The sequence below is a fragment of the Canis lupus genome, chromosome 21 (genome assembly GCF_048164855.1).
Source record: "Canis lupus baileyi chromosome 21, mCanLup2.hap1, whole genome shotgun sequence".
Taxonomy (NCBI): domain Eukaryota; kingdom Metazoa; phylum Chordata; class Mammalia; order Carnivora; family Canidae; genus Canis; species Canis lupus.
In genome coordinates, this window is record NC_132858.1 from 5,542,154 (window position 1) to 5,569,379 (window position 27,226).

General features: G+C 52.9%; 2 protein-coding genes across 2 annotated transcripts in view; both read left to right on the plus strand.

Moving 5' to 3' along the window:
- Positions 1-2,635: 2,635 nt before the first annotated feature.
- RHOD (ras homolog family member D) lies at positions 2,636-12,312 on the plus strand. The gene is made up of 5 exons (XM_072790091.1): positions 2,636-2,801; positions 7,335-7,422; positions 8,409-8,518; positions 10,284-10,418; positions 10,979-12,312. Exons 1-5 carry the CDS (start codon positions 2,670-2,672, stop codon positions 11,144-11,146), a joined length of 633 nt encoding a protein of 210 aa, XP_072646192.1. The 5' UTR covers positions 2,636-2,669; the 3' UTR covers positions 11,147-12,312.
- KDM2A (lysine demethylase 2A) overlaps positions 2,663-27,226 on the plus strand; it is a 151,629-nt gene continuing 127,065 nt past the window's right edge. Inside the window, exon 1 of the mRNA XM_072790081.1 lies at positions 2,663-2,801. The gene's annotated coding sequence lies outside the window, so the exon portion shown is untranslated. The remainder of the gene's footprint in view (positions 2,802-27,226) is intronic.

Genomic DNA, 27,226 nt, shown 5'->3' on the forward strand with positions numbered 1-27,226 from the left:
AATGGTACCTGGGCCAGGCAGACTGCGACCTGGGTCACCTCCAAAATAAACCCCAGAAAAACTGCTATCCAGGGCCTGCCTATGTCTGACATTCAGGAAAATCCTCTGCCAACCAGAGGAGACTCCCCTCACCCGATGTCTGCTGGGATTTAATATCAGGAGATCTGGGGCCAAATCCCGACTCTAAGTGTAACTAGTCTGAGACAAGCCACTGCCTTTCTCTGAGCCTCAGTTCCCAAACCTGTAGAATGAAGCAGATCACTTGCTCTGCCTGTGTCACAGGCAGTCTGTCAGTCTGACGGCTGAATGGAATAATGCATATGACGTGTGATATCAGAAGACAGCCCTGCTGTGTGGCTAGACCTGGGTTCAAATTCAAGTTCTGCCTCTTACAATCTATAGATCTTAGATAAGAACTTAACCTCTCTGCCCCTTATGCTCCTCATCCACCTGCTAGGGGACAGTGCCGGCACAGTTAGCCACCCATTAATGGGCACTGTTATTCTTAGGAAATGTTCAGTGAAACTGTAAGGCATGACATACCTCAAGGATGTCATTATAATGATTATCCCTATAGCAACCAAGGCCAAACGCCTCTGCCTGACTTTCAGCTCCCTCCACCTCCAGTCTGGCCCCACCTGCCTCCTAGCCTTGTCACCCAAAGCCTGATGACAGCAGCAGTGGGGAGAAGAGAGGATGACAAGGCTGACAGCTGATTGTTGGGGGACAGGGCCCCTCCCCACCACTCCTTGGGGCGGGGAGCCCTACTCCGTGGCTATACACCCAATTCAGTGCCAAGTCATTGCTCAGCCCTTTGGCAGTTTCGGGGAGGAAAGAGCACCTAAAGGGTGGGGATGTCATGAGATATTCCCTCGAGGCATCCAGATGAGGCTCCATTCCTCTTGCCAACTGTGCCCCAGCTGTGCTTAGAATAGGAGTCAGGGGTCTAGGCTCTGCCTCTTTGCAATGGGGACAGTGACTCCTGCCCCAGCTGCCTCTTTGGTCCACAGTGAAGTTCAACACGGGTTGAGGTGTTTTTCCACCTGCCCAGCTTTGAACTCCACAAGGGATGATGTCATGACATGGGAGGGTGTGTGAAACCCAAAGACTACCTTCTGTTCCTTGGAGCTTCACTAAAAACGCTCAGTCAAGGATCTGGGAAGAGCCTTGTGCCCATTTTCGAAAGATTTCAATTCAGTTCAGTTCTGTATTTATTCCCAGCACCAAAGTGCTCCACAATCCAGGCCCTGTTTGAACCTCAGCCTCTCCTAGCACCAGCTTCCCGACCTGCCCTCCCTCACTTTCCATCACAGAGAAGGACCACAGCACCCCAGCAAAGTACCCCCCCTCACCTCCATACTTTGCATGTGCTGCTCCCTCAGTTTGGAGCATCTTGCTCCCTCCTCCATTTGACTGTTTCACTTTTTCTTCAAGGTCTGTTCCTCTCTTCAGAAGGGTTTCCTGACCCCTACCCCTCACCCCAGGTAAGGAGCCCTTCTTCCCTACTCCTGTCCCACTCCTTGTCCCCACCTCTGTTGTAGCTCTTACCACACCAATGTCCTGCCTGTCCCCCATTCTTGGTGTGGGCTTCTCAAGATAGGGACCTCATCTGGAATGGTTCAGGGTCCCCAGGCCCTCAGGCATTGGTGTTGGTTAAATAGTAAGGATCACTAACAGTGTCACCAACAGTGCACCAGACCCTGCTCTGAGCACATTTTTTTTAGCACATTTTTTAAAAAAGATTTTATCCATTTATTCATGAGAGACACAGAGAGAGGGTCAGAGACATAGGCAGAGGGAGAAGCAGGCTCCCTGTGGGGAGTCTGCTGCGGGACTCCATCCCAGGACCCCAGGATCATGCTCAGAGCCAAAGGCAGACCCTGAACCACTGAGCCACCCAGATGCCCCTGCTCTGAGCACTTTATAGGTGGAAGGTTCCCTCATATTCCTTAGATTATGCCCCAGCCAAAGGTGAGACTGGTGGTCACCCACCCACCTGCGTTGAAACTTCCTGGTGCTGGCTGGGGCAGGGCAGGCCAGACTGGCAGGGCCAGCAACTGACCCATAAGGGCATGCCCTGGTCACCCCGTTCCCACCTGGCCTGAAACATCTGGAGGGAGGATTGTGGGGTTTTTTTTGGGGGGGGGGTGCACATTCATTCCTTCACGCATTCATTCATTCATCCAAAGTCACTGGCTTTTTTAGGGCCCACCTGTGCTGGGCACCAGGATCCCAGTTCTTATCCCTACAGAGCTGGCAGGCGCCCCTGGCCGACCCCCACCTCCTCCTTCTTCCCAGAGGAAGTGGCCCAGGTCCTCCCCTTTCCCTGTCCACCCTCCCCCTACACACTGTCACACTGTCATCGTCCGGCTCCCGGTCATCTCCCCATCGGACCCGGTGCCCTCCCGAGGACGCAGGCCGCGTGTGGGACCCCCTCGCGTGCCCCCGGCGCCCGCACTCGGTAGGGGCCCGAGACGGGTCCCCCGAGTGGCCGAGCGGGACGCGGACGGACTGGCCAGCCGGGCCGCTCGCCGGGCCCCGGGCTCTCACCTGGCCCCGGACCCCGCCCCCGCCCCCGCCCCCCGCCCCCCGCCGCGCGCACTTCCTCCCGCCGCCCCGCCCCTTCCACATTCCTGCCCGCGGAGCCGCCGCCGAGCCGCCCGCGCGCGATGAGGGCGGCCCAGGCCGAGGGCGCCGAGGCGCCGTCGGGCGCGCGGTCCGTCAAGGTGGTCCTGGTGGGCGACGGCGGCTGCGGGAAGACGTCGCTGCTGATGGTCTTCGCCCAGGGCGCCTTCCCCGAGGTGAGTGCCAGCCCCCTCCGGCCCCGCGCTCCCGACCCTGCCTCGCCGCCCCGGACGCGCGGCGGGGCGCCCAGCCGGCCTCCCAAGGGGTCCCCCAGCGCAGCGTGGATCCAGAGGCGGTTCTTGCTCCGTAGGCGGGAGCGAGATTTGTAAAGTGACAAGAATGGCACCTACCTGGAATCGTTATCACGGGGACTGACTTAGTAACCTGGGGACCCCGCAGATCCTGAGAGCGCGTGGTGGTGGTACAGCATGAGCATGGCTAGGAGGGACTGAGGACACCGGAGCCAGACTCGCCTGGGCTGTTGCTGTGCCTTGGACAAATCCCCTACCCTCTCTATGCCTCTTTTTTCTTTGCTTTTCTTTTTTAAGATCTTATTTATTCATGAGAGACACAAGCAGAGGAGAAGCCGGCTCCAGGCAAGGAGCCCGATGCAGAACTCCATCTCAAACCCTGGGATCATCCCTGAGCGGAAGGCAGTGCTCACCACTGAGCCACTCAGGTGTCCCTCCGTGCCTGTTTTCTCAACCACATAATAGGAATAAGGATGGTGCCCACCTTCCAGAGTCATTGTGAAGAGTTAATACAGGTCACGGGCTCAGCTCTGAGCTTACAGCAGGAAGGACTCACTGAAGTTTCGCAAACATCTTTTCACCAGCTGTTGTGCATACAGCAGCCATGTGGTGGGCTCTGTCTTGGAGGGTCAGAGCACACCAGAGTCAAGTCAGATAGCTTGGTTGGCAGCTCAGCTCTCCTCTAACAAACTGTGTGTCCCTCCGTACCTTGCTTAACCTCTCTGAGCCTCCCATTTCCTCACACAACGTCAGAGGGCGGGAGACCTGAGAGTGGTAGTGAGGTGGAATTAGGTAAGGCTAAGAGACAGCATGTGTTTACCTGGCATGTCCTGGACGCCCTGGGCACATTACCTGTCAGTCCTTGGCTGGTGTGCTCAAACTGCCCAGGCGGGCTCACAGGCACCACGATAGGGGCTGGGCCCCTTACCCTGCCACCTCTCAGCCTAGTTTTGGGAGTCTGTGGGTTGCTTCCAGGGTCTCTTCTCCTTCATGCCTGTCACATCATCCTCCAAACCCCTGAGCTTGTGCAGACCCTGGGGAGTCCGATGGGGAGACAGGAGAGACCAGGCCTGGTAACAGTGTGAGACCTCCCTCTCCACTGTGGCAGCATCCAGCCAACTCTTGCTTTGTGGTTTATGAAGCTGACATCACCTCCTCTGGCCAGTCACATTTTTTCTTAAGTTGGATAGGCCAAGTTTCTGGGCCCTCAGATGCTGCACATGGGAACCTGACAATTATGGCATGGTGGGAAGAGTGCCACAGAGGGACCAGGCCAGCCAGGGTCCAGGAGACCGGCTGGGAGAGGTGTCCTGGGATGGCAAGGCTCATCCTGATTCCAGAGAGGCTGGAACATGGAAACGGGCATCTGGAAGTTGATGGAATGTGTGTTTTGAAGGACAAGCTGGGGCTGGCCAGGGGAAGGGAGGGCATGCTTATTACCAGGGAGATGGACTTGACTTTGTATGGGCTCTTCATCTTTTTGGGGACCCCTCTACCTCCAGGTACAAGAAAGAGCTCTTCTTTTAAAAGAATCACAAAGTCCAGGCTGCAGAAAGGCCTCATTTTACAGGAGGGAAAACTGAAGCTTGAGAAACAGCCTTGCCCTGGGATGCAGGGACCAGGAGTGGCAGTGTAGGTCAAGAGCCCAGATCTCCCCACCCTTGACCAGGACACTCTCTATGATCCCTAGTACTCTACCTGCCAGACCAACCTTCTGCTCCTACTCCTATACTCCTCCTCCTGGCAGGCCTCCAAGCTCAGAGAACCAGCAGCTAGAATACAGAGTCCCCCCAAAGAGCTGGGATTGAAGGGTTCTGAGTGACCCTTATCTGGCTGTGGCCCAGCCTCAGTTCAGAGCAGGGGAGCAGAGTAGAGAGAGCTCCTAAGGTAGAGGGAAGTCCAAGCGGGACACCAGCCTCTGCTTGGTCCTTGCTGACATTTGGGTCCGCAACCATTCCAAAGTCCAGGGGTCCCACAGAAGGGTGGGAACAGGAGCAGGCAGGGAATACCAGCCCTACCTTCCAAAACCAGCTCAGTTCCTCCTGGTCATATAGGAACTAAGGGTGTGAAACCCCTGACTCTCCTTTCTTGAACTATGTTCTCCTATCCTTTAATGATCTGTCTGTGAGCCCCATGAGGCCAGACACAAGCCTGAGTCACCTCTGCCTTGGTCTAGGTCAGACCTGCCCTGCCTTTCTGGCTAAGGATAGCTCAACAGATAAGATTAGGCACTTACTGGTCAGAGTGACCCTGCCTAGTGGTTCAAAGAACACAACAGAATGTATAGACAAAGTCTATGGCAGGGAGGGTTGTGAGCAGGGAGTCATAGGAGCAACCCAGCCCCTTAGTCTGGAATAGGGCTTTCCTGCCCACTCCTGATACCAGTGGCTAAGAGAGTTGGTGACCTCAGGAGAGCAAATGGCTTGGAACAGAGCCAGGCCTCTTGAGCCAGGAAGACTGGCCTCCATTCTTAGCCAGCTGTCCAGTGTGTCACCCTGGGAAAGTCATTTCCCTGCTCTGTCTTCATCCCTAACCCTAACCCTAACCCTCTCCATCAGGAGAATGGAGATAGTGCTAACTTCCCAAGGTTACAGGGATCAGACACAGTACAGGTAGAGGGCTATGCACAGTAGATCCCTAGAAAATGTGGATGACAGTGTCATCTCCACAGATGTTTGCAAAATACTGACACATGTCTCCCAAGAGCTTCGTGGCAAGCTGCCCTCCACCTCAGATCAGGAGGGGTCCTGCCAAAGGGGAGTGGGTAAGTGGAAGCTCAGCAGGTGTCAGTCCCTTCCACGGTGACAGGCTAGGGCAGGGCACACCACCTGTAGGGATGGACGGCAGTTGGCATGTACACTGCCCCTGGTGACCAGCTTTCTAAGCAGTGAGCATCTGTGCTGGGCCTCACCTGCCAGCCAGTCTCTCCTATCACACTGTAAAGGGCCACTCTTCTCCTTTAACCAGTGAGGGGACAGGCCCAAGGTTACACAGCTGGTGAGGGCCAGAGCCAGTTCTAAGCCAGGAACATCTGATCCCAAAGCCAGTATTCTAGCCACTATGTCTCCCGCCAGGCAAAGGACCTGAGAGGAGAGGCCTGGGCAGGCAGGTGCTGGGGAGGTAGATGGAACCCTTGTCTGTACCTACTAATAGAGAGAGTGACAGCTGGCTAGAGTCCAGGGCGGATTGAGCCCCTATCCCAGGGCCATCCTCAACTTCTCTATCTGCCCACTCCAGGACTCACCTTTTCTGTACCCTCCCCCTGTACCTCCCCCTGTACCTTCCACAGTGGCTTAGAGGACCACACTGACACACCAGGAGCCCAGGGGCTGACTGTGAGTGCCAGTGGGCAGGCCGGCAGGCAGACAGGCTTGAAATCCTCCTGAGTCAGGGCAGGTGTGGGCCCCATCTGGTATAGGAAATGGGGAGGACAAGGGCTCCCCATGCTGCCACCCCACTGACCAACCCTGAGCAAGTCAGCGAGCCCTGGGGACCAGGCTGTAGCTGGTCCAGCATGCCACTCCAGCAAAGGGCTTTTGTTTGTGATAGAGTTTTGAAAACCTTCTCACTTGTTGCTCAGACCCTATGTGTACAAGTTCCCCCTTCTCATTCCTGCATTTTGTCTCATACAAAACCCATCCTGTTTCCATTCATTCAGCCTTTATGAAGACGGAGTACACTCAGGCTCTTGGCCTGGAGTGGAGGGGCTTGTGGCCTGAGTGACTTCCTCCTGATACCAAAGAGGGAAAATGAGAAAGGCAGAAATGGAGAGGATGTGGGAAGGGATCCAGCAAGGCATCCTGGGGAAGGTGGCACGGGGCAGGGGTCTTGGTTGGATTATGAGAGGTTGGGAGGCCCAGGGACCCCCAAAAGCTACAGGCTCCCCAGAGCAGATAGCAAGTCTTGTTTATTACTTGCTCTCCAGTATCCAGGACCAGAGAAAGTGCTGTTTACTGAATAAATAATGAATGAATGAATGAATGAATGAATGAATGAACAATCAAACAAACAAATGTAGGTTAATGTCATGCCAGGAGGAGGGGACAGCATGAAGGAAGGCTCAGAAATGGAACAGTCCCCCATCCAGGGGGACAAAGATAAAAATAACAGTAGCCGTCATGTGTAGAGTGCTTATTTTGTGCCAGGCTCTGCACAGAGCTCTCACTGAATCCTTACAGCAACACACTGCAGTAGGTACTTTTAATATTCCCACTTTACAGTTGAGAAGGCCAGGGAGATGCAGTGCCATGCTGGGGCAGAGAGCTAGGAGGCAGGAGGCGGCAGCTCTAGGCCTCCTTCAACCCCACTGGCTACCTACTTCCCAGAAACTCCCTTAGCTGTCAGACTCCCGAAGAGGGGCGGTGCTGCAGGCGTCTGAGGGCTCTGGCCTGGGCACTGGGGCCCACCCTGCTTCAGAAGCTGTCCTCACAGCCTGCACCTCGCCCTCTTCTTCCTCAGAGCTACACCCCCACTGTGTTTGAGCGGCTCACCGTGAATCTGGAAATGAAAGGCAAACCCTTGAACCTCCAGATCTGGGACACAGCAGGTGGGTGTGCGGGGCCACAGGAGGGGCTGGGCAGGAGGAGGAGCCCCACGTGCCCAGGAGCCAAGCCCTACTCCCTTCTGAACCATGGTCAACCAATCTCCAAGGGACAGGTGTTGGCCAGGATTAGGGTCCCTGGGAACCTGAAGCTTCTTTGCTTCTGCGCCTTTGTCTGTCTGCTGCCTCCTTCAACCAACAGAGGGTAGCAAGCAATGCCCTGGAGACAAGGGGGGATCCAGAGCTCTCTTCTTTCGAGGGGTGAACTATTCCTGGTCTCCTAGGCATTCTACCCTGGCTTTGGCTTCTTTTTTTTTTTTTTAAGATTTTATTTATTTATTCATGAGAGACGAGAGAGAGAGAGAGAGAGAGAGAGAGAGAGAGGCAGAGACACAGGCAGAGGGAGAAGCAGATTCCCTGCAAGGAACCCAATGTGGGACTCGATCCCAGGTCTCCAGGATCACACCCTGAGCCGCAGGTGGCGCTAAACCGCTGCACCACTGCCACCGGGGCTGCCCCTGGCTTTGGCTTCTGTAGGATCTACCTGACCTTGACTTGACCTCTGCCCTCCAGCTTCCTGACCTTACCTACATAGGGTTCAGTCAAATCCACCCCAGAGCTGAAAGGTAACCCCAGGGTATCCTAGCAGCCCCCTTACTGGGTTAAGATGCCTTTGTCCAGGGCCCTACCTGCTTCTAACTCCTCACCACCCAAGCCCAGGTCAAAGCAGGCTTCTCACCAATGGCCCCAGTCCCTGTAGGCTGGGCCTCTGCCTTCCTTGTCCCCTACTCCTTCCAGAACAGGGCTATCTCAGCAAGTAGTCTCACCCAGACCAGGGCTAACACATCCCACGGGCAAGCCAGGGGGAAGTGTTCACGTGGAATGGCCACCTAAACACCATGAGGCACACAAGCAGGCCCTGACCCAGGCTCAGATGACCTCCCTGATCTTGGGGGAGATCTGAAGGGAGTGATCACCCCCACTCTACCCAGGGCAAGTTGACTATGATCGCCTGCGGCCCCTGTTCTACCCTGATGCCAGTGTCCTGCTCCTCTGCTTCGATGTCACCAGCCCACCCAGCTTTGACAACATCTTTAACCGGGTAGGTACTGGGGGATTGGGGAGGTACAGCCCTTATAGCCAGGCCTGGATGATATCAAGTCCAGCAACTTTGGTGTGTATATGGGGAAACAGAAGACCAGAGCAGGGGCAGCAACTTGCCAGAGGTTCCATAGAGATTCAGTGGCAGAGTTTGGACTCAAAATGCCATGGCTCTTTCCATCGTGACACCTACCTGAGGATGCTGGGTGACCCAGAGGCCCCAGCATCTCCTCAGGCTGGGCCTGCCTGAGGTTGCATGCATGGTCAGCTTCTGGCAGCTCTGTGTGACTGCTATCTTTCAGCAGCCTCCCAAGATGCCCTCCCCACCCCCACCCCCCCGGTATGTCAGGGATTCCCAAGGCTGCTCACTGCTCACAGGTGTCATGGACATAGTCCCTTGAGTTGTTCTGCTCCTACACCACTGCTCCAGGGCCTCCCTGTGAGTGGCATGCAAACTGTGCACCAGGATTCCTCAGAGTGCAACTGGTGACAGGATTAGCAACATTAATCACAGCAATGATAGTAATATTTATTGAGAACTTACCTTGTACCAAACACTGTTCTGGGCACTTAGACACATTTACTCATCTATTCCTGGTAACCTGATGGAGCCAATAGTAGTATTATCCCCAGACTGGGAGTGGAAGAAACGTTTTGACCAGAGCAAGTAGAATGTGGACTTGCCACCTTCCAAGATGAGAAGGAGCAAGTGGGGGATGAGGTGAGAAATGAAGGCCTGTTAGACATCTCAGGGGAAGGCCAGGTAGGCATGGAAGTCTGAGTGCAGCTTCCAGGAGAGGGCCAGGCCCGGCTGGGCAGATCCATTTAGGAACTGCTGGTGGGGAAGAGCCTTGAACTTGAGAAAGTCACCTGGAGAGAACCAAGAGAGCAGAGTCCTAGGGCAAAGTGCCAACTAGGTTATAGAAGAGGGAGAGATCCTTGCCTGGTGCCAGGACTCAGGCAGGATAAAGGCCGAGTATTCACTGTTAGATCAAACAAAGTGAAATCACAGTGAAGACCATTCTCAAGCACAGTTTTCTGGAGGGGTTAGAGTATGGGGAGTCAGCCCAGGATCCCACTTGGGCCTCATCTGGCTCCAGAAGCCAGGCGGTTTGATGCTGGTTTTTTCTGAGCAGACCAACTCAGTAGGCATGCATTCTGGAAATACAAATTCCCTGTCTCCAGATTCTAGACTCTCCAGTTGTTGTCCAGGCTGAAGTAACCAGGCCCTGGAGCCTCACATTCCAAAGAGCAGCTGACACAGAATAGGAGTGGTCCCTCCACCAGGCAAACAGCTGCTCCAACCATTTTGCAAACTGCTTTATTTTTAAAGGGTGACTTATTTCTTTATATATTTCACCCAGTTGGGAGGCAGTCTTGGGGGCCCTTACCTTGCAGAGTGGCAGGATTCTAGCCTATGTGGGTGCAGGGCTCTGGGCCCCAACGCTGGGCTCAAATCTTGCCACTTCCAGTTGTATGATCAAGGCCAGGTTATATAGACTCTCTGAGCCTCAGTCACTGCATCTGTGCAATGGGATTGACGATAGAACTTGCTTCGTAGAGACTTGGGGGAATTGATGAGTTAGTTCATAATGTAAAGTCTTAGAGCCCAGCACAGAGTAGTAATTCTCCCTAAATGTTGGCTGCGCTGATTATCTTTGCTGGAGTCTGCCTGGGGAGCAAGAGGGTGGCCCTTTCTCCCCATCTGCAGAAAGGGACAGCATCCAGATGGCTAACACAGCCCCACACTGCCACCCTCCCCACAGTGGTATCCAGAGGTGAACCACTTCTGCAAGGAGGTGCCCATCATTGTTGTGGGCTGCAAGACTGACCTGCGCAAGGACAAGTCACTGCTGAAGAAGCTACGGAAAAATAGGTTGGAGCCTGTGACCTACCACAGGGTAGGAAACCCAGCCCAGGGGTGAGGGTAGGTCCTGAGAGGGGGAGCTTCTGGGTATGCTGATCCCGTCCAGCCTCTGAGCAGCTCAAGGCATCCAGCACACTCAGAGGGGTGGGTCAGGGTAGGGGTCATCTTGGAATGGTTGGGCTTAGAAGTGGCACCTAGAATACTCTCAAAGGTTCTGCCTATGAAAGGCAGAGTAAGTAATGTGCTCATTCAGATAATCCTACCCACCTGCTTCACAGATAGGGACCCTGAGGCCTGGAGAAGAACCCTAGTTCTTTAGTCTACAGGCCCCTCTGTGCTACATGCCTAGGAAGTAGGTTAGTTGGTGCCTTGAGAGGCAGGGACCCATCCTGGAACTGAGGCAGGAAATCCAGTGAAGCCATGAGACTGCTTGGTCAAGCCAGGGGGCAGGAGATGTGGGTGTCCTAGAAAAACTTGCCTTCCAGTTTGGTCCTGGAGACTCCCTAGGACAGCCAGGAGAGCTGTGGGGAGGCAGGATGTGAGGCCACGCAGAGGTCTCCGCCTCAACATAGCCCTATCTACTCTCTCTGTTAGGGCCAGGAGATGGCGAGGTCTGTGGGTGCAGTGGCCTACCTCGAGTGCTCGGCCCTGCTCCAAGAAAACGTCCACGCGGTCTTCCAGGAGGCAGCCAAGGTAGCCCTCAGTAGCCGCAGTCGCAACTTCTGGAGGAGGCTTACCCAGACCTTTTGTGTGGTGATCTGACATCCTGAGGCCCTCTCTGTCCCAACCACCCCAGCAGCACAGGAAAGAGCTGGGCATTGAGCTGCCCACTCGGCCGGGCTGGACCCAGTCCCCAGACCGTGATCACCGTACTACACCTCAAACAGATGGACACCACCAAGGCCGGGTCCCCAACCCTGGGGCTTCGATCCCTGGACTAGAGCATAACCCCCCTGAGGCCTGAGGAAGGGGGTTCCAGAGCCTGTCAGCCCTGTGGAGGGCTCATCCTGGAGTCCTTTACAATGACTACCAGACTCCCCGCTCCCAGCCTGGACCACACATCCAGAAGAGCCTGTTCAAGCCTGGCGCCACCTCGCTGCTGTCACAGGGCTGCATGTTCAGGAACAGGCAGTCCTAGGACCAGGGCCAGAACACACACCCTGCCCCTCCTCTCTCCCCCCCCGCCCATCCAATAGTGACCGTAACAACTAAAACATCACTTGTCAGTTATGTCATGCGCTTTGCTTTACACACATGTTCCACAGCAGATGAGAGTCCACCACATGTAGGCACTGGAGTGGGACTACCTGGATCCAAGCCTGGCTTTATCACTTTAGGACCTCGGGCAAATTACTTGAACCCTCTGTGCCTTGGTATCCCCATCTGTGAAATGGGACCAATCATAGATGATGTCATGGAGCCTTTAATGAGTAAGAACATCATGAGACACATGCAAACTGCTTAGCAGGTGCCTGGCCCACAGTAAGTGCTCACAAAAGGTTCACAAGTGTTATTTTTATGTATGATAAATATATAATATTGCATAGATGTAATATACTGAATAATATTATATTAGGGTTTTCCAGAGAAACAGAACCATGTAGAGCCAATAGGATGTGTGTAGAGAGAGAGAGAAATTGTGAGGAATTGGCTCACAGGAGCACAGGGGCTGGCAAGTCTAAAACCTGTAGGGCAGGCTGGAGATTCAGGTCAGTTGATGTCGCAGTCTTGAATCTGAGTTCTGCAGGGCAGCAGGCTGGATACTCAGGCTTTCTGTGCTGCTGACTTGAGCCAGAATTCCTTCGTCAAGAAACCTGTCATTTCTCTTAAGGTCTTCAACTGATTGGATAAGGCCCACCCACAAAGAACCAGCCACAAAAACATACTCCTTCAGTTTCATTAAAAACAGTTCAGGGAAGAAAAAAAAACAGTTCAGGGGCACCTGGGTGACTCAGTGGCTGAGTGTCTACCTTCAGCTCAGGTCGATCCCAGGGTCCTGGGATCAAGTCCTGCATCGGCTTCCCACAGGGCGCCTGCTTCTCCCTCTGCCTGTGTCTCTGCCTCCCTCTCTATCTCTCATGAATAAATACCTAAAAGAAAGAAAGAAAGAAAGAAAGAAAGAAAGAAAGAAAGAAAGAAAGAAAGAAAGAAAGAAAGAAAGAAAGAAAGAAAGAAAGAAGAAAGAAGACGAAGGAAGGAAGGAAGGGGAAAGAAAGAAAGAAGAAAAGGAAAAAAAAAGTTCCAGGGTGACACCTGAGTGGCTCAGTCAGTTGAGTGACCAACTCTTGATTTTGGCTCAGGTCATGATCTCAGGCTGATGAGATCGGGGCCCACATTGGGCTCTGGGCTCAATGGAGGAGTCTGCTTCTCTCCCTCCTTTTCTCCTCCTCCCCGCCCCCCCCCCCCCATGCACACATGCTCTTTCTCTCTCAAATAAATAAATAAATCTTTGGCTCAGTCAGTTAAGCATTTGCCTTCAGCTCAGGTCATGATCCCAGGGTCCTGGGATCGAGCCCCACATAGGGCTCCCTGCTCAGTGGAGGAGTCTGCTTCTCCCTCTCCCTCTGCCCCTGCCCTCAACTCATACTTGTGCTCTCTCGTGCTCTCTCTCTCTCTCAAATAAATAAAGTCTTAAAAAAGTAAGAGGGTACCTGGGTGGCTAAGTTGGTTGAGCATCTGACTCTTGATTACAGCTCAGGTCATGATCTCAGGGTTGTGGTATCGAGCCCCATGTCAGGAAAGTGGAAAGTCTGCTTGAGATTCTCTCCCTCTCCATCTGCCCCTCCCCATACTCATGCTCTCTCTCTCTCTTTATCTCTCTCAAATAAATAAAATCTTAAAAACAAGAAAAGAAAAGAAAAACAGCTCAAAGGAGGGATGCTTGGGTGGCTCAGCCAGTTAAATCCAAGTCTTGGTTTTGGCTCCAGCCATGGTCTCAGGGTGGTGGGATTGAGCCCTGCACCGGGCTCCATGTTCAGCACGGAATCTGCTGGAAATTCTCTCCCTCTCCTCCTCCTCTGCTCCTCCCCCGCTCCCACTCACTGGCAGATGCACTCACACTCTCTCTCCCTCTCTTAAAGTTAAAACAGCTCAAGGGAGGGACCACTTCATAGGCCACGTGGCTGGCTCAATTGGTAGAGCATGGGACTTTTGATCTCAGGGTTGTGAGTTTAAGCACCATGTTGAGTGTAGAGATTTCTTAAAAATAAACCTTTAATAAAAATTTAAAGAAAAGAAGACAAAGATAAACAGCACAAAGAAGAGACTGCTTGTGCCAGGTGAGGGCTCATGCCTTGGGTTACAGAGCTGAACTGAGACAGGTGAAATGATGTTATTGGCCTGCTCCAGAAACCCCGTGTGGGTTACAGGCTCCACTCCAGGGTTTTACTATAAACTGCTCAGGAATGGGAAATAACTTTTCCTGGCCTAGATTTCTAGCCTGATTGCTCCTCCCTGTCAAGCATACACTGTGCCCAGGATGTTCCCTATTCTTCCCTTTCTGCCCTCCCCAAGCCCAGCTCAGACAGCTAATTTCCCCAAATATATATTCCTTGAGCCCTGAGAGTAATGTTGCTATGATGCTTTTCACAGTGACTCCTTGCACAAGATCTCAACTTCCGTGAACTCAGGATCCTTGTTTGCTTCATCTCTTTGTCCCTGGCCCCTAATTGAGGATGTGGCTTGGCCTTGTTGGCACTGAGTGTTGCATCTCTGGAGTCAGTAGCAGATCTGGGTTCAGATGTCAGTGCTGCCATTTTCCTTAGCTATGTGATTTTTTAAGAGTTACAGTCTTCGAACTTCAATATCCCATCTGGCACATGGGGACAATCATATCCATCCTACAGGGCTGCTGTAGGAAGGAAGTGACAAAAAACTTGTCAGGTGCCTAGTATAGTGCCAGCCAGAAAGAAGGATGCAAGAACCATGGGACAGATTTGCAAGAAGAATAGCTGGGCTGGACAGAATGTCCTATACTTGAGGGTGAGATGCTGAACAAGAGATCAGGAGACACAGGTGCTGGCATGGGCTCCTTCCCTGAGATAACCAGGGACTGAGTCATCTATTCCTTTAGCCTGGTGTCTCAGGAGTTCTCTGGTGTGCCGCACACTATGACAAGGGCTAGGGATATTACACAGGGAACCATGGTCTGTGCCCCTCAAAGCCAGGTGTGTTTGCAATACCCTGGAAGAAGCACAGAGGAGGGGTCCCAACCACTTGTCACCGTGTGTCATGGTCCTGTGTATCTCCCCACTGGATCACCAGCTCCCCAAGAGCACAGACTGGGTTTGCTGGAATCCCCTGTGCTTCAAGGTATCTGGATAGAAGAGGATCATGGGTGAGTATGGGGGATGATATGCCCCATCATGGTGACCTGAGAGCCCAAGATGCTGTGTCAAGTCTTGCAAGGCAGGCAGGACAAAGGGATGTGGGGCCAAGGGGGCTGACAGAATGAACAAGAGGGTAGGAGGAGTGATGTGCTTGGTCCTGGGAGGGTCTCTGTCTTCTCACCTGACAAATGGGAGGAATAAGTTCCAGTCCTTGCCTTTTATTTCTTATGAGTGTTCTATCGGGAATGAGAAGATTAGATAAACAGGTTTAATGATTAAATTTGTGTGTCAACTTGATTAGGTCATGTTTCCCAGTGGTTTGGCCAAACACTAGCCTAGATGCTGCCTCAAAGGCATTTTATAAATGTAATTGACATTTGAATCAGTAGGCTTTGAGTGGAGCAGGTGACCCTGTGTCATGTGGGTGGGCCTCATCCAATCAGTGGAAGGCCTTAAAGGACAGGATTCCTGGTCACGTGGCCAGAGGAGGACTGAAGTTTGACTCAACTCTCCCTGAATCTCACCCAGGATGCATGCAAGGAGGTCAAAGTCAGAGAAGAACTGCTCTCTGAGCTGAGGGGAAGCAAGATGGGGGTTAGGAAGATGGAAGATACAGTGGTGTGCAGGGAAGGGGCTTCTGGGGCCACTGAATAGGGGGGAAGTGGGCACATGCCCATCCTCATGGTGCCCCGCAGGGGAGCAGCTGAGTCAGGAATACACGTGTGCTTTCTCTCTGCCCCACGCTGCCTGTGGCTGCCCTCTTTTACTTTCTTTAAGAGCTTGTCACCGTGTGGCACGGTCCTGTGGGTCTCCCCACTGGACTGCCAGCTCCCCAAAGCACAGACCAGGTTTGTTGAAATCCCCTGTAACTCAGACAGTGCCCAGCATATAGAAAGCACTAGAGAGATACACATTGCATGAGTTGAGGTTCACACCAGGTCCTGCCTGGGTTACCACGTCAACTCCCCGCCTTCCTCCTCCTCATCCCCGCAGGCACAGCCGTGCTCCAAAGCACTGATCCAGTCTCATTACATCACCTTGAGCCTCCTGCCGCCTCTCAACCCAGGGAAGGTCGTCCAGCTTCCCCAGCTGGGGACTTGGGCTCTCCTGTACCTGGCAGCCACCCTGCCCTGCCCTGTCTTACACCCGGACCCCTGATGCCCAGCCACACCGGGGAGTACCGCAGACCAGTCCTAGCCTCCAATCCTTTGCTCAGGCTCTTGGCCCACCTCGTCATGCCCTTCCTCCCCATCACTGCCAGTTCAAATCCTCCTCCATCCCTAGATCCTTCAGAATCCAGCTTGGACGCCACATTCGTTCATTGCCCAGGAAGTCTGTGGACCCCATCAAGCAAGCACCCCATAGGGTCCGTTGTCTTTGCACAGCCCCTTGGCCAAGGAACTGGGCTTTGCTTCCCTGCTGTGCAAACAGCTGGATTGGGCTCCTTAAGACGACAGTCTGGTGGTGGGCCAGGCAGGATGGATGGCTGGAAGAGCAGGGGTGGGAGTCGGAGACCAGTTCGGCTGCTGCAGGCATCCAGACACGACAGAGAAACAAGCCCGCACAGGTCAAGGCTGGGTGACTTCTGGCCGCGAAGCCCAGGCGGTGGCATGGTGGACTGACCGAGGGAAGGGTGGGGATGCTGAAGGTGAGGGAAGAATGCAGGCCCCACCCCTGCGTGAGAAACTTGGAGAAGGCGAGCCCCTTCCCCCGTGGGTGGTGACCCTGGGAGAAGGCACGGCCATCCCAGGTGTCCCAGGAGGACACAGTGAGTGGCAGCCCTTGCAGATGCCTGGCTGAAGACAGGGTTGTTATTATGGGCTGTTCTCCTCCTCCTCAGCTGCTAAGCCCCCCTCTTTCAATTCCCTACACTCTCTCCGGGCAGGGCGGGGGCCAGACTAGTGGGAGCCAGGGGAAGACACAGCCCAGAGGCCAGCAGGGGCCAGAAACCACAGACCACAGTGTCTTCATTTCTCCATACCGCCTCCATCAGCCTTGGGGTTGTCTGCTGGGAAGGCAAGGGGGGTGGGGACCCCGAGTCACCTCCTCCAGAACAGGCCACTCCCTGGCATCCTTGGGCGGGAGGGTGCGGCACACTCAGTGAGTCACGAAGCTTCCCTCTCTCGCTCCGCCTGTGCGGTGCCCTGAGTCCCACGTCTGGGTGCTGGGGCGGGGGGGGGGGGGGGGGGCGGGAGGGGAGGAGGGTGGCCAGATCACCCGACTCTGGGCCACTTTCTTGGTTTTCTCTGGCCTCCTTCGGCTCCTGGGGGCCTTTCCTTTGGAGGATGAGAATTCATGGCCCCCAGGAAGTCATCTCCAAGCCACTGGAGAGGGAAGCAACGAAGCCTGAGAGCAGAGGGGTAGCGAGACCCACAAGGAGTGGGACAGCTGACTGGCCACCCCACGTTCTAGGGCTTGATCTCCAACAAAATGCTTCCCTTAGCAGATTGGATTTGGCCATCCTCCAAGGGAAGGCAGGAGGATGGGCTGGAATTTCCTGAGGGGCTCAGCAGTGGAGACACCAAGCCTGGTCCAGTGCCGATCACAGGGCAGACACTCAATGTGTTTGATTAGGAAATACATATTGGCTGTCTACCCTGTGGTGTCCCTGTTCTAGATACTGAACACCAAGTGGGGTCTGGGGGTGGGAATGAGCAGAATTTGGTCCTTGCCTTCCAAGCCACCATACTCCATCCTCCTTGGGAGTTCCAGTGTGGACACAACCAGTGGGGGAGGGAACATCTGACATTCACTTGCAGCCTGCTTCTGCCATTGAGATAAACAGGAGGGGAGCTGGGGTTGGGGTGGGGATGTTGTTGAATGACAGACACACACAAAGAGTTCTCCTTCCCACCCACAAATCTGAAACAGTTGTTCTAGGATGCGTGCTCCTATCTGCCCACCAGAAAAGCATCACAGAGTGCTGTCTGGCCAGGTACCATAGGTGACATTCTGCACATCCTCACTTCAGAGAAGAGGAAACAGTTGCAGAAAGCTAAAGAGTTGCACCAAAAGCAGTGAATGTTTGGGGCGCCTGGGTGGCTCAGTTTGTTGAGCATCTATCTGCCCTTGGCTCAGGTCATGATATCATGGTCCTACGACCAAGTCCCACATCGGGCCCCCTACTCAGTGGAGAGCCTGCTTCTCTCTCTGGCTCTACCCCTGGTTTGTATTCTTTCTCTCTCTCAAATAAATAAATAAAATATTTTTTTAAAAAGCAGTGAATATTAGAGCAGGGCTCCTGGACACAGGGAGGGACTCCCAGCCCAGGCTCCTTAGCTCCCCTGGGCATTGGGCAGGAGGCTGGACCTCGACCAGCAGAGGGCAGCAGGGTCCAAGAAGAGATGCCTTTCCCCTGGACAGGGGAGGCTGGCGGGAGGCCCAGGAGTGGACACCTGTCCCATCGCCCCCACCTGGGGCACTGTGGGGCACCACCTTACTCCCAGCAGCCACCACCCACTAACTATGCCCATTCCAACATTTTATGGAAGAAAAAGTAGGCTCAGAGTGGCCAGGTGACTTGACCATTCAGTAAATCTGGGTGGACTTAAAGTGAAAATCATGCTAGGGTTCTAGCGTCAGAATCTAGGCTTAGGCTCCCAGCCCAGCACTTATGCTTCACAGGATTACGGTCAAGCGTGTGGGCTGGAGTGAGATCAAAGAAGGCCATCCACCGAAGCATTTTTTATGGGGCCACGTAGCCCAGGCTTGCTTAATTTCCTCTGTGCTACACCTGGGGAAGCAGACGGGGTCTCGGCCCCTGACTTCCTCTCCCTTGACCCTACCCTAGAATTTATAACATAGTTGTCGGAAATGATCAAAATACTTCAGAACTTCAAGGAACCCCAAGGGAGCGCTCCCAGAAAGGAAGGCACTCTGGGCTGGCACTGGGGGGGGCGTGCCCCACGTGACCAGAGTATCCTGGGGGGTCTGGTGGGAGGAGGGAAGGGAGGAAGGGGAGTATCTGGCGGGCCTTGGCATCCTTCCTGCTGGAGAATGACCCCAGGTGGAGCCCCAGACCCTGTGATGGAGGTGGGAGGGTGCTGGGAAAGGTCAGTGGAGTGGAGGCTGTCTTCTTCCAATGCTCCCACCCACCTGATGAAAGCACTTTATCATGTGACAAAGGGCTGCCTCCACAGGGCAGGGCTCCCCGCTGGCCCATCCCTCAACCTCAGACACCCAGGGCTCTCCAACTCTTTTCAATTCCCCACCCCTAAATAGAAAAGAGTGTTAGACACTGTTGTCCCGGACCTTGTGCCTGGATTCATGGTGCGCAACTTCCCATTCACCTCACCTTTATTTCTGCCCCTAGCCCGGGCCCGGGACCACCCTGACCACTGGGTGCAGGGGAGGATGTAAATGCCCCCGTGGTCCCAGTGGTGATTTGCGGGACACATCATGAAAAGCTTCTCTTTCTGGTCTCGCTGTCCCCACTTCCTCCTCCTGCTTCCTGGGATCTCCTCCCTAACTAGTTTTTCTGTTTCCTGAAGTTGTTGTATTTGTTTGTTTTGCTTGCGTATTCATTCATGCACTCTACCATCCTTTCCTGAGCACCACCCAGCCCAGTCCCTGGACTGCCCCCACACACACACCCGGTTTCTTGATTCTGTGTGCAGCTTTACGGGGAGACAGCACTCCTTCCTCTCTGGAAGCTGGACCACCCAATGGCCCAGGTGCCCCTTATTTGGAATTGTTAAAGGGAGTCTAGGAATCAGTAAACTAGAGAAGAAAGGTTTTAGAGAAGGAAAAATTCTGGCTTTCTCCCTGACATTTTTGGTTTCAGACACATTGATTTATTATCAGATTAAGATCAGTGAGTGGGGTCTCGGCTTCCTGCTCTGTAAAGTGGTGATAGTACCTCCCTTGGCGCTCCACCTTGATGGTTGCAATAGATCTTGTATGGGAGGACTTAACACAGCACCTCATGAGTGCCCCGCAGATGGGAGCGTAGTGGGTGTTCTAGGGAGGCCACTCTGTCCTTAGTGATGGCCCTGAAGCAAAGAGCCAGCCTGGAGGGCACTTCTGCTGCAGACCTTGCAGGGGCTGCTAAAGGGCCTTTGGGGGCAGGGGAGGAGATGGAAGGGAGTGTTGTTCCTCACCTCCCACCACTCCAGTCAGGCGGAACCTCTTAGGACTCACCTCAAGCACCTGCTTTAGTGGATCTATTCACTACCAGCTCAATTAATATTCCCAATGACCCTATCAAGGTGGGTGCTCTTAACACAGATGCAGAAAGGATAAGACCCCCTGAGATTTGAACCCAGGAAATCCATGTCTCAATCGCTACACCTCACTGGCCCTTCCTGCCCCCAAAGACCTTCCAGGTGTTCCCTCCACACACAGGGTGGAGCATGCTCCCGCTGAGCACCCTGCCCGCCCCTCAACTCCTCAGTTCAGATGGCCACATCCAGTTCACCACCCAGCAAAGAGATGGAGGAAGTGTTTGAGGCAGGCAAGGCAGGTGTACCACAGAAGAAAAAGAAAAGGTGAAGATAGGAGAGAAGGCAGAGACAGAGAGAGGGGAGAAAAAAAAGAACAATTTTGGAATAATTTGATTTTTATATTAGAAATTAATCAAAGTGCTTTACCTTTGAGATCTTCCTCCTCTATACCCATAGCCCTCATTTATTTTTTATTTTGTTTTTTTTTAAGAGGTTATATATTTATTCGTAAGAGACACAGAGAGACAGAGACACAAGCAGAAGGAGAAGCAGGCTTCCTGCGAGGAGCCCGACGTGGAACTCGATCCCCAGAACCTGAGATCACACCCTGAGCCGAAGGCAGATACTCAACCGCTGAGCCACCCAGGCATCCCCCCTCCTTTTTAAAGATTTTATTTACTTAATTGACAAAGTGAGAGCACAAGCAGCAGGGAGGGTCAGAGGTAGAGGGAGAAGCAGAATCTGCGCTGACCAGGGAACCTGACACACGGCTCCATCCCAGGATCCTGGAATCATGACCTGAGCCAAAGGCAGAAAACCAACTGAGCCACCCAGGCACCCCTTTTATTTTATTTTTTAAAAAATAGGGACGCCTGGGTGGCTCAGCGGTTGGGCGCCTGCCTTCAGCTCAGGTCATTATCCTGGAGTCCCGGATTCGAGACCTGCATCAGGCTCCCTGCGGGGAGCCTGCTTCTCCCTCTGCCTGTGTCTCTGCCTCTTTCTCAGTCTGTCTTTCTCATGAATAAATAAATCTTTTTTAAAAAATTTTTTAAATTAAAAAATATTTTTTTATTTTTTTAGGATTTATTTATTTATTTTTATTTATGATAGACACAGAGACACAGGGATCCCCCAAAAAATATATTTTTAAAGTAATCTCTACACCCAATGTGGGACTCAAACCCACAACCCCAAGATTGAGTCCACATGTTTCACCAACTGAGCCCCTATTTAATTAGGAGAAAAACATTGGACAAACTCCACCTGAGGGACATTCTATGAACTACCTGTCAGGTCCTCCTCAAAACTGACAAGGTCATCAAAAACAAGTGAAATCTAAGAAACTATCACAGCCCAGAGGAGCCTAATGAGACGTGACTGCCAAATGCAATGTCGTGTCCTGGATGGGATCCTGGCACAGAAAAGGTCATTAGGTAAAAAGTAAGGAAATCTACATAAGGTATGGACTTCAATTAATAATGTATCAATGGGGATCCCTGGGTGGCTCAGTGGTTTGGCGCCTGCCTTTGGCCCAGGGCTCGATCCTGGAGTCCCGGGATCGAGTCCCACATCGGGCTCCCTGCATGGAGCCTGCTTCTCCCTCTGCCTGTGTCTCTGCCTCTTTCTCTCTCGCTATGTGTCTATCATAAATAAAAATAAATAAATCTTTTTAAAAATAATGTATCAATATTCAGGGACACCTAAGCATCTGCCTTCCAGCCCAGGGTGTGATCCTGGAGTCCCATGATTGAGTCCCACATCGGGCTTCCTGCAGGGAGCCTGCTTCTCTGTCTGCCTATGTCTTTGCCTCTCTCTCTCTCTCTCTGCGTCTCTCATGAATAAACAAAATCTAAAAAAATAATAACGTATCAATATTCATTCATTACTAGGATTGTCTGGTTGGCTCAGTCAGTAGAGAGGGACTCTCAAGGTCATGAGTTCATGCCCCATGTTGGGTATGAAGCCTACTTAAAAAAAAACAAACTAAAACAAAACATTGGTTCATTACATTGTAACAAATGTACCAGGCTGGGATGCCTGGTGGCCAGCAGTTGAGCATCTGCCTTTGGCTCAGGGCATGATCTTGTGGTCCTGGGATCAAGTCCCACCGAGTCCCACATCGGGCTCCCTGCTCCCTGCTCAGCGGGGAATATGCTTGTTCCTCTCCCTTTGTTCCTCCCCCCCCCCCCCGCCCCACTCATTCTCTCTCTGTCTCTCTCTCTCTCTCTCTCTCATTCTCTCTCTCAAATAAATAAAATCTTTTAGGAAAAAGAAAACATTTACAAAATTAATCCAAGTAGTCACCAGGAGAAATCTTGTATTTTTTTTTTAAAGATTTTATTTAATCATTCATGAGAGACACACAGAGAGAGGAAGAAACACAAGCAGAGGAAGAAGCAGGCTCCATGCAGGGAGCCCGACATGGGACTCGATCCCAGGTCTCCAGGATCACGCCTTGGGCCAAAGGCGGGCACTAAACCATTGAGCCACCCAGGGATCCCCAGAAATCTTGTATTGATTGGACATCCTATTATGGGTGCTGGGGTGAGGGCCTCATGGTCTTTCAGCTGAGAGCCTCTAAAGACGCTGTCAGAGCTGGAACCCTCTGTGCCACGACTGGTGTCTAGATGACAAAGTCGCAGGGGTTTAGCGACATCCCCCCAGGGCCTCCCTCTGAGGCCTTTAATGCTCATTAAATGCTGGTGGGCTATCTAAGCTTGAAGTGTCCCACCTCCAGGCCAGGACAGATAAATGGGTGCAATTCACGCTGACTTGTGAAATTCAAGTTCCAAACTGAAGCCGAGACCTGAAAGAGCCAGGGGAGACCTCCTGAGGGTTAAACAAACAGAAGCTGGCTGCTGACAATAGAAATGTAAACAGCCCCTAATGGGCTTGCTCACACGGTTTCACTCTCAGACCAGACGTATCTGCCCAAGCCCAAGTTCCCTGACCCCAGGAGTCTGGGGAAGCCAGGACACAGCAGTCAATCATTCCGTTTCAAACCAGATCTAAGTACTTTGTCCCAGACAAACTCAATTCGGAGCCCCAGGGCCTGATCCCACCCCTGAGCTGACAGCCAGCCCTAAAGACCCCTAGTTGTCAGGACCCAGGACAGCCCTCCTAAGGTCTTTGGGCTGTGGGCAGAACAGCTCCCAGGGCCCGTCCAAGCTCACTGGCTCCTCTTTCCACCCCTCTGCTGGCCCCGTCAGCAGAAAGGATTAGGGCAGGTATTAAAATCCTGCCTGGGGATCCCTGGGTGGCGCAGCGGTTTGGCGCCTGCCTTTGGCCCAGGGCGCGATCCTGGAGACCCAGGATTGAGTCCCACGTCGGGCTCCCGGTGCATGGAGCCTGCTTCTCCCTCTGCCTGTGTCTCTGCCTCTCTCTCTCTCTCTCTCTGTGACTATCATAAATAAATAAATAAAAATTTAAAAAAAAAAACCCTGCTTGGGGGGCAGCCCTGGTGGTTCAGTGGTTTAGCGCCGCCTTCAGCCCAGGGTGTGATCCTGGAGACCCAGGATCGAGTCCCACATTGGGCTCCCTGCATAGAGCCTGCTTCTCCCTCTGCCTGTGTCTCTGCCCCTCTCTTTCTGTGTGTCTCTTATGAATAAATAAAACCCTTTTAAAAGAATAAAAAAATAATAAAACCCTGCCTGGGGATGTCTGGGTGGGTCAGCGGTTTAGCACCACCTTTGGCCCAGGGTGTGATCCTGGAGCCCCGGGATTGAGTCCCACATCAGGCTTCCTGCATGGAGCCTACTTCTCTTCCTCTGCCTGTGTCTCTGACTCTCTCTGTGTCTCTCAGAAATAAATAAAATCTTAAAATAAAAGCCTGTCGGGAGGGGTGGAGACTGCAGGGCCTGTGTCAGGGAGGCTGAGCAGCTGGGGCACAAAGCACAGCTGTCCACTGGTCAGCAGGGGCCCTAAACGCCTGCACTCAGTAGGCCCGAGCCCCTCTAAGCCTTTGGTCGCAGTTTTACTCGGTGCAGCCTCACAAGGGCAGTAGCCTGTGGTCACCTGTGCATGGGACGGGGCCCTGGAATGGAGGGTTGCGGTGGTAAGGGAAGAATTTCAGGTTGAGCTGAGCCAGGCAGGGGGACCCTGGAGAATTTTGGCATCTGGGCTGAGAGTAGAGCAGGGCAGAACAAGAACCACAGGCAGGATGGAGGATGCCCAAGTGTATATTCAGGTTGAAAACTAGTCAGGGTCAGGATTGAGACTCTTCACCTAAGGAGCAAAGAAAGGCCCAGCTCGTGCCCCCAGCCTGGCTCCCTTCCCCTAAAGTTGCTCTGTCAGCTCCCACCAAGTACACACCTGACACCTAGGACGTCAGCATCACTCTGAGCTGTGGGCAAGCCCCAGGACAGATCTCCCCTTGGGAAGGAACCCTGGCCCCACAGTCATGTATCCATTTTTTACGAGAGGTTCTGTCCTAGTCCCACAGGCTGCCCTGACTCCTGCAGACTTGGCCACCCTGCCTGCCACAACTCCCTCCTCTCTTGCCCTGGGAGGCCAGCTTCTGCCCCAGTAGGATCTCCAAGTGAGAGCCTACTGGGACCCAAGGGAGACTGGGCATTGCTGTACCTCTGAGCATGTAGTAGCCTTCCTGAAGCAGGGCCTCCCTCTGCTGTCTGCCCTTGGCTGCAGCCCCTGCACAAACCCAGCCCACCTGGCCACAACTGCCGAGGGGAATACAGAAAAGGCACCTTAGGGGTGCCTGGCTGGCTCAGTATGTGGAGCACGTGACTCTTGATCTTGGGCTTGTGAGTTCAAGCCTCACTTTGGGTATAGAGATTTCTTAAAAACAAAAAAAAAAATCAGAAAGAAAGAAAGAAAAAGAAGAAAGAAAAAGAAGAAAGAAAGAAAGAAAGAAAGAAAGAAAGAAAGAAAGAAAGAAAGAAGAAAGAAAGAAAGAAAGAAAGAAAGAAAGAAAGAAAGAAAGAAAGAAAGAAAGAAAGAAAGAAAGAAAGAAAGAAAGAAAGAAAGAAAGAAAGAAAGAAAGAAAGAAAGAAAGAAAGAAAAGGCACCTTAGCCTCTGGCTTGGACTCTCAGAAGTGAACAGAACTTCAATTTAACACACTTGACAAGCCCACCTTTGGGAACCTCAAGACGAAATAAAGCTTGAATTGTGCACTCCAAAGTACCTCCAGAAGGGCAGGCACCCTGAGAGGAGCAGCTCTTTATCTGGTGCATCACCACAGTACCCGAAGAGCCACAGCGTCACCCAGGCACAGCTGAGCTGTGATGGCTCAGGGCTTCGTCCAAGAGGATCGCTGTCTTCAGACTTGTCACAAGACTATGAGCCCCCAGGCCCCATCTGGGCCCCTGAGAACACATCGCTGCCAGCTGCTGCCTGAAACTCAATGTCCTTATGCAAACATAGGTCAAAGAGGACAATGGACATGGGGTATTTTCTGGCTGATGATTCTAGCACTGCAGCTCATTTGTGTTAACCAGAACCTGCTGAACCTTGCAAGGAGAGAGGAAGGGGCATGAGTCATGGGCAGGCCTGACTGCTGGCCATGGAGGAGGCAAGTGGCCTGGGCCTGGGTGCTGAGTGAGTTGGAGCCAGCAGGCAGGAGGGAGGTGTGTGTGGATACGGGCGGTAAGGATACGGGAGGATCCTTTCCATGGCAGGATCAGGCCATGACATGCTTCCCATGTCCTCCTCCATTCCCAGGCTGCTGTCACGCCCAGCCACAGCAGCTGTCATCTCCCTCCATCATTTATTGTGGCTCTTTGATCACCTCCACTGGACTGTGATACTGTTTGAGAGAAAGGGCCAAGTCTTCCTCACCCTTTGTAAACCTAGTGCTCTCCAGCACCTGACACAGTGACTCCCATCTTGGCAGGCAGCAGGGCCAGTCCTTCTTCTACCTTGCAGTGCCCCCCCCCCCCCGTCTGCTGTGCAGGGAAATTTCTTCCCCACTATGTTCATGCACTCACCCAGGCCTGGCCATCAAGTTCACTTTCCTGGGAGAAGCCCTCTGCAGCCATCTGAGCAGCCAGCAGCCCTCTGAGAGTTTCCCAGGTCCTGGGATCTAGCCACATCTGGCTCCCTGCTCAGTGGGGAGCCTGCTTCTCCCTTTGCTGCTCCCCCTGCTTGTATTCTCTCTCTCACTCACTCTCTCTCAAATAAATAAAATCTTGGGATCCCTGGGTGGCGCAGTGGTTTGGCGCCTGTCTTTGGCCCAGGGCGCGATCCTGGAGACCCGGGATAGAATCCCACGTCGGGCTCCCGGTGCATGGAGCCTGCTTCTCCCTCTGCCTGTGTCTCTGCCTCTCTCTCTCTCTCTCTCTCTCTCTCTCTCTGTGACTATCATAAATAAATAAAAATTAAAAAAAATTGTTCAAATAAATAAAATCTAAAAAAAAAAAAAAAAAGAGCAGGAACACGACTTCACCTGTATTGTTTTTCAACCTATTTATCTAAGCAATCTCTACACCCAGTGTGGGGCTTGAACTCATGACCCGGAGATCAAAAGTCACATGCTCTACCAACAGAGCCAGCCAGGCACCCCAATAAAAGTTCTTAGGGCATCTCTGGCAGCCACTGAAGGCTGGGGAGGCCTGTGAGATGCTGCTACCTGGCAGGCCTCCACTCTCCTTGCCTCATTCCTCCCTGCTTTCTAAGCCAACCAGGCTGTCCACGCTCAGGCTGGCTCCTCCTGGGGTGGGGACCATGGCATAGCAGGTTCTTTTTCCAGATGGACTTCCTTTACCACAGCTACCAGTTCAAATTCAAAACCCATCATGCCTAAAAAGCCTGAGTGAAGAACATCATGCAAGTCTAAGGATGTTTTCTCTCTCAGAAACTGACTGCTCTCCTCTGATGCCCGCCGTCCCTGTCACAGCTCTCTCAGAGAACCCAGAGAACTCTCCCTCCACTGCAATCCACGGCCCCGAGGCCAGAAGGTTCTGCGTTAGCCTGCCCATGGCTCCTCAGCTGCCCACATTCTGTCTCTGCCCGAGGGCTACTTCAGCTGCTAACTCTGCACATACGGAAGATATGAAAGTGCTGGGGAGCTCATGGTCTCTGGAGGCCATGTCAACCAATGACAGACGGCTGCTGGTGGGTCAATGAAGCTTTGAGGCCTGTTCTCTGCTGTGTCTCAGAGGCCCCAGCCAGGCTCCTGTGACCCACTGTCATATCTTGCTTGATGATGCACCTTTGGCTAGCCGCCTTCTCTTCCTTGTCTTATGTTCTGACTTTCCTATCAGGACTTCTAGGACCACTACCCACATAAACTACTTACATTTGAATCCTTGGTTTGGGTTTTGCTTCCAGATAAACTCAGACTAGGAAATGCTCACTTAATTACCCTTAAGACCAGAAACCTGTCACACTTGTCCTT

Coding starts and splice junctions, on each gene's coding strand:
- RHOD (XM_072790091.1), top strand. CDS start 2,670: ATGAGGGCGGCCCAGGCCGAGGGCGCCGAGGCGCCGTCGGGCGCGCGG. Junction 7,423..8,408: donor CCAGATCTGGGACACAGCAG/GTGGGTGTGCGG, acceptor CACTCTACCCAG/GGCAAGTTGACTATGATCGC. Junction 8,519..10,283: donor TTGACAACATCTTTAACCGG/GTAGGTACTGGG, acceptor CCCTCCCCACAG/TGGTATCCAGAGGTGAACCA.